The sequence below is a fragment of the Clinocottus analis genome, unplaced genomic scaffold, assembly GCF_023055335.1.
Source record: "Clinocottus analis isolate CAN_PGR_092001 unplaced genomic scaffold, fCliAna1.0.p SCAF_1, whole genome shotgun sequence".
In the NCBI taxonomy this organism is placed as follows: Eukaryota; Metazoa; Chordata; class Actinopteri; order Perciformes; family Cottidae; genus Clinocottus; species Clinocottus analis.
In genome coordinates, this window is record NW_027175820.1 from 15,353,966 (window position 1) to 15,361,316 (window position 7,351).

The 7,351-nt window shown below is 37.7% G+C and overlaps 1 protein-coding gene across 1 annotated transcript; it reads right to left on the reverse strand.

Moving 5' to 3' along the window:
• Positions 1-1,451: 1,451 nt before the first annotated feature.
• LOC137784167 (uncharacterized) lies at positions 1,452-4,277 on the reverse strand. Its single transcript, XM_068574649.1, has 2 exons — positions 3,852-4,277; positions 1,452-2,679 (listed from the first exon to the last, which is right to left on the reverse strand). Exons 1-2 carry the CDS (start codon positions 4,191-4,193, stop codon positions 2,350-2,352), a joined length of 672 nt encoding a protein of 223 aa, XP_068430750.1. The 5' UTR covers positions 4,194-4,277; the 3' UTR covers positions 1,452-2,349.
• Between the last annotated feature and the right edge of the window lie 3,074 nt (positions 4,278-7,351).

Here is a 7,351-nt window from a genome sequence, read left to right on the forward strand (position 1 = left end):
CTCTCTCCCGTCGCCCTGCATACACTTTGCTCCCCCTTCACTTTGCTCTCACATCATCTCTGAACCACACCTAAATAAACACACTACTTCCAGGCTGGGATGTTTGTATCATATGACCACGTTAGGAACACGCCCTTCCAGATGACAGACAGCCAGAGTGACCAATCATTAGCTTTCAGTGGAATCTTTTCTCACCAATAGGCAGAGCAGACGCTGTTTTATAGTAGCAAGCCTTTTATTCTGCAGCAGTGATGGGGTGGTGCTATGCGCACAGATCTTGATGTTGTGAGTTATCAATATCATTTACATTTTCAGAAAACAAGAAGCAGTGAGTTTACTGTCCTGTACAACATAAGAGATAGGGGGGAAGTTTACACAGTACAATAACCTGTTCTGTGATTACAACATCCTTCCTAATGATCATGTAGAGCAAGTTATCATGAGATTATTCCATCTCACCTCTGGTAGGAGAAAGCAATGAGTTGATTCGTATTTCTGCAGTTTGTCAGTTCTCAGTCATCTTGTCCCAAAAAGGAAAAGTCTATGCTCCAGTCCAGTATGCCGAGCTTGAGGCAATGACTCCGTGGAAACTGTTCAAGATGGGCTTGATTCCTCAACTTCTTGGCAGTCCAAGCTTCAGGCTGTTAGCCGCAGGTCAGCTGTGGCAGCTACAGGCAGCAGTTAGATGCTCCTGTGTCCCATGATGGGCACCTCATATGGTACCACTACTTTCACAGAGATGATGAAGAGATATGCATGTCTTCTTAGTATGTTGTTTAGCTATTCTACCAAAAAACAACTATCTATTTATCTGAACTGAATCTAATCTAGAAGTGCTGCGAGACTGTTAAATCAAAATAAGCTTCAATAGTTCAGAAGCAGTATGCCGGTACACACTCTGGAGACATCACTGACAGAAACCACAACCATCACCCCACACAGCACCCAATGACAAGAGAGCAGGAAGCCAGGGGGGGAGGGGTTTAGGAGTAACACAGCAATGAGGGGAGGCGAGAGGAGGCTTGTAGGGGGTTAAGTATAGTGAGAGGGAGAGGAGAGAGAGGGGCACTGACTTGTATCCATAAATACACCCCACCCACATATTAGCAGTGTACACTGCTAATATGAATGGAATACATATATATGAATGAAAACATGCAAGTGTTGGTGAACAGCGCTTTCTGCAGCATAGGAGGGTCTAAGCATGTTGGTGTAATCCCTGAACAGAGAGAGCGATGTCCTTGTTGAGACAGATCATATATTGAGGTGTGTGTGTGTGTGTGTGTGTGTGTGTGTGTGTGTGTGTGTGTGCGTAGCTAAGAGAATTAAATAGCATTACTGCAGCGAGAAAACCGTCTCAGTGAAATACGGGAAGTCTAATGCTACTAATGCTTTCCTATAGACAAAAGTGCAACACAATGAAAGACAAAGATGATCGTTGGACACTTGGGTGGATGATAAAAACAAATATTTAATGGTCCAATAAGCATTTTTAACCATTAAACATGTACAATAATATATTTTGTGTAATTGTAGAGTTTGCTCTATAGATATAAAACTAAAAAAAAGTACTAACAGGTTCTGATTTGTAATGAGAATTTGGGATTTAGGGCGACCAATTATTGTGCCTATAAGTGCCTTTTTGAAATCCATCGACCAGCAAAAATAACAAGAAATAAAAACTGTATTTTTCCATAACAGGAAAATATTTATTTGTTAAAAATATATATATATACACACCAATATATGCATACTGTAGAAATGACTCCTTTCACAAAGATAAAGAGAGATATATATACAGTCAGAGTGTTTGATCTATTCTACAAAAATGTGATAAAAAGAAGCGGGCAGTGTTGACGAGCAGAATCACAGAACCAACTCGGATCAAATTTACTGTTTCCTAACTTCCCCCATTTTTAGCTAAAGTAATTTGCAAATATTTCAAAATGCTGTCTGAAATGTACTTTATTACCATATATATGGTAATGTTTACAAGTACTGTTCAAAAGGTTTTACATGTAGTTAATTGTGCCATCTTTAAATGTAAAATATATTTTTCAATAAAAAGGTTTATCAGCCAAATTAATTTTCAGATTGTTCATTATTTCGACTTACTTCTTAACTAGTAACAAAAGGGGTTCATCACCTACATTCAAAATGAAATACCTTTCTCTGTTTTCAAACCAAGAAATAAAGCCTTTGATAAAACACTGAATTATAGAGATCTACATAGTGACACTATTAATAGCAGTGGTGGTCCAAAAATAAATATTCAAAAGAGTTTTAAAATGTTTACAGGTTGACTTGCTCTACCATCGATACCATTTGTAATGCCTCTGAATGAGCCCGTTAGCCCTCAAACTCTGCAGCATAAAGCACTTGCTGGAATTTCATCCGTACCTCCATTCTTTTTTTAATGGTTAGTCTCTTCAGTGAAGGCAGAAGGCTGAGCAGAAACAGTTCATCTTCATCTCTGAGGTTGGTGAGGGCATCTGCAGAGCTTATCTCAGTTTCTGAGGCTGTTTGCCTTTTACGTTTAAGAGAGACTCCCATCTCCTGATGGTTGTTTGGACTGGACTCCACAAGTGAAAAGCTAGTCGTAACGACAGGCATGGGACAATGCTGCTCCTTCTCGTCTTTATCTTGCTCTTTCTCCACCTCATCGCCACTTCCAGCTACCTGTGTGGCATGACAACAGCATATGGCATTAGTGGTTAACACAGAGAGCAACACTGTTAACAAACTTCAAAGCCAAACATAGCGAGCTAAGTCTCATATTCAACCTATACCTCCTACTGGGAACAAAACGGATTGATTTAGTATAATGTCACAAATTTATCATTTTTCCTATTACAAAAACTTGCAGTGCAGAAATGCCAGAGATGATATGCTTGAGGTAATTTAGACACAACATGTTAGTCCAACGCAGTGCGCTATCTTTGCATTTGTAAATTGTCCATCCGAGTACACAACATTTAAAAGGTTTTGTACAACCCAAAAGGGTGTTTTTGTTATGCTTGCTCAAATCTAGTCTGTTCACACCCACAAAGGTCTAATGAGTCAAAAAGGGAAAATCATTGTTTGGGTATAGCATGACTGTGCAGGGCTTTTAAGAAGTTTACATAAAAATGAAGTAAATTACAAATACAAAAAGTGTATGTTTATATTGTGTGTTTATCAAAGAAAAAAATAAAGACTATTAATTAGAATATATATATATATATATATATATATATATATATATATATATATATATATACACACACACACACACACACACACACACACACACACACACACACACACACACACACACACACACACAATGAAATACTAGCCGCAGGAATCAAATATATGTCCAACTGTTTTGCATGTGTTATTTTGTGAAGGCAAAATAATATCGTTTCCTGTAAGTGTTTTGATGTTTTGCTTTGATTGCGGTGCTTTTGGGGCTAGACATGACACGTGTTGCTGTGTCCCACTTCACGGTTAATTTTCGGTTTTCCACCATGTGCTTTTATTGTGAAAAGTGAATCCGGACGGAAAGGCGGACGTCAGTAACGATGTGCTCGGTCTACCTGGATGTTATCGTGCGTGATTAGCTTGCACAACAAGCGTTACGTTAGTTTGCGTCTATAAATCAACAGTATATGAGGATCGGTCGCGGTGTAAATACAGCGGTGTGAATACAGCGGTGTTAAATTGGGTAAATTTCGGCCCGCGTTAAAAACGAACATACGTCAGCGGCCGTTATAACGGCGACTGCTCGGTAACGTTAGCATTTCATAATAAAAACGCGTGAAACCATTTTAAATCAATGCGCGACAGATAAGACAAAGTGCCCGACACACCTCGTCGGCTTCGCCCGCGCCCGTCTCTACTTTGGGCTTGACGTAGGCGCTGAGCCAGGTCAGCTGGTTGTACAGCACCGGGACAGGCCTCTCCACCAGGTTCTCGTCGTCGGTCAGCAGAGGCATGGTTCTCTTGGCGAGTCGCTTCTTCGCCTTGCAGAACTTGTCGCGTAGATTTTTCCATTTCAGCTTCACCTCCTCCTCCGACTTCCCCATGCTGTATGCGATGTCTCTCCACGAGAGGTGCCCCTTCAGGTTGTCTTTGTAGTCCCGCCGCGATTGGTCGTACAGATTCGGGTGTTCGCGTATCAAGTCCGCCAGCTTCTTCTCGGTAGTATTCATTTTGTTTGAGGTCTATCTACTTCATCGCGAAGTCCTTTCGTCGACGGACAACGATCGAAGCTCGCCAGGTTCAAGCTGGCAGAAGGAAGTGCGTCGCTCTATTAATTCAAAATAAAAGTTGCGTCATTTCATTGTATTTCTTGTTGAACAGTAAACATGCCTAAATATAATATCAAGTATCAAAAAAAAAAATTTAAATTTTTTTTTACTGGATTTGGTTGAACATCCAAGAAACCCTCGAGTACTTTTCATTCTTGTAAATCGTTGTTGCTGAATATGTTACAGCAATTAAGTTAATAGAACTAAATAATTACCCAAATAATATGTATGTATGTGTGTGTGTGTGTGTGTGTGTATATATATATATATATATATATATATATATATATATATATATATATATATATATATATATATATATATATATATGTATATATGTGTGTGTGTATATATATATATGTGTATGTATATATATATATATATATATGTGTATGTATATATATATATATGTGTATGTATATATATATATATATATATGTGTATGTATATATATATATATATATATATGTGTATGTATATATATATATATGTGTATGTATATATATATATATATATATGTGTATGTATATATATATATATATATATATGTGTATGTATATATATATATATATATATATATATATACCCCTCCACTCGTTTTCATTGTCTTGCAAATCCCCCTAGATTCCATGTAGTATTGTTATTTTTCTACAGCTATACGTTATTTGGTCCGTCATACATAAATTAGCCACAGGTCTTGTTAAATGTCTTCTGAGCTGAAAACCCCCACTTTAAGATAGTTTTACTATTTTTTTTAAAGGCATTATTTTATTGCAACTTCTTCTGTGAGGACTTGTTTATATGTATTTCATATATTTATAAAACATTTAAATCTGTTGTTGATCGTCTTTACCTGTCACATATCTCTGTTTGAAAATTAAAATAAAATCAGAATCTATGTCAAAACAGTTGTATGGTTAAAGGTGTGAATGTAACTTCAATTATACATTTGATTCTTTGCACAGTGACTTCGCTCAACAGTGCGCTGTATTTCCTCCCTGCCTGCGCTAGATGGCGTATTTGCTCTTTTCACTACCTATTATTTTATTGTCAGTGAACAGTTCATAGGTCTAAACATCCAAGGTGGGGTAACTTTAAGGACACAATACTGTTGTAGACATGAACGTAATTTTAATGGACTCCTCCTTTGAACACAGAATAAAGGGACTAGAAATCACGCAGAGTATGTTGGTCTTTGGGATTATAGTATTTTATTTGTTTGTTTCCTCCCCATGTGTGTCTTTTGAGTTTAAACATATTTGTCATCTATGCTACTGAAACATAGTAGTGGTAAACAACACACACCAGAGGTGCTGATTATGGTATTAACTTCATCATTAACATAATTGCTATCAGGTGGCAGATGGCTTTTTAAGTGCATGTTTTGTACATATGAAGACAATGTCCATAAAAATACCAATTGTTTGCCAAAACAGAATACATAATTTTGTGGTGTTCAGTTTTCTCTGTAAGCTGCTGTCAAGAGTATCTCTCTTATGAAAAATATATAAATGGACTTTCTTTGATGTTGTTACATATTTTATGTACTTATTTCTATTGTAAATGTGCACTGTAAGAAACGTACTGTGAAATTCACAGTTATTAACTGGCAGTGATTGACATGTAACTTACCTTTAAAATGCAGTAATTAACTAAGAGCTAAATCAGTAAATAACTGGCAGCCATTAACAAGTGGCTTACTGTGAAAAAGTCTTATTAATATTAAGATATTTTTGCATTCCAAAACACTGACATTTGGATCTTTTGGTTTGGGGATAACATATAATCATCAAAGGCCAGAATTTAAATGAAGGCTAATTTAAATAGTTTTAAAATGGTAACTACATGAAGACAGGCAGGTGTGATGAATACCGCATCGATTTCATTTACATTTGCAGACCACAATGGCGAGTCGTGACGGATCAAACATCGTCTCTGTTGGCAGTCTAAGTGTCACCTGGAGGATTCAGGTCAGTGCAGATTACAGGCACAGCACAATAGATAACTATTATGAGAACATCAGCTATTATCACAGGGATGGCACAAGTGATGGCACACCCAGTTACAGTGACAATTACAGAACAGCTGATTCGACTTCTTACACAGGGTCCACAACACTTGAGGGGGCAGCCTGGTATTATTGGGATCCACAGATCTAAGACACCTTAATTTAAAGGGAAAACACAAATTACATAGACATCACAAGTGATGGTTAGCAGTTGTATTCCATTTGAAAATATACACAGAGTTTCATTCTTGTTGCTGACATAGAAACAACTCAAGACAAACAGTCACAAGTCAAATACACATAAAGGTTCATCATCGTTTCCCATTTTCATGCTTTATCTGCAGACGTGGTCTTACAAGATCTCTGTTGATGTATTTATATTTGTTTGATTATTTTTAATACAGTAGATGAGTATTTCCTACAAAACGACAGCTTTCTAACTGCAGGGCTCATAAGAATTTTGAGAATTCAAAATGGGCTGATGTTGAAGAACACTGCAATAAAAGGCTCACAAAACCTCAGAAAGAAAATTTGGTGCAACACCGTGATGAACATGGGGAGCTTCAGTGAGATCCAATAAAACACCAGAGACCACACCAGTGAAACTGCTTTCTGATACAGAGGGAGGTGATATCACAGTGGGCCTTCATTCCCAATGCTTTGTCATGCCCCTCAATGTCTGACACCAATGCGCAAGTCAAACCAGTGACCATGCGCCAAGCTACCCAGTGTGTAAGAAAGTGACCTGTAAGTGTGTGAGAACATATTGCTGCTCTAAAACCAGGACATAAAATGTGCTTCTCCTCTTTGATTTAGACTTTTGGCATATTGGACAACTAAACCCACTAATTTCAGCAGACCAGTCTCATACTCCTGCAGTGATTGTGGCAGACTGTTTGTGAGCAGAAAGTAGGGAACCACCAGAAAGGAGGACAAGACACAAGAAACAAGACAGTAGTGGAGCCTTCATCCCTCACTTTGTGCGATTTTGAGTTAGAAGCAGCTAATAAAGCTGCACGATTTCTGTTTGTCATATGAGTAGAATTACATT

What these genes read in the sequence shown, in the direction of transcription:
- LOC137784167 (XM_068574649.1), bottom strand. Translation starts at nt 4,193, where the DNA reads ATGAATACTACCGAGAAGAAGCTGGCGGACTTGATACGCGAACACCCG. An exon ending in GCGCGGGCGAAGCCGACGAG is followed by an intron (nt 2,680 to 3,851) that starts GTGTGTCGGGCA and finishes CATGCCACACAG; the next exon opens with GTAGCTGGAAGTGGCGATGA.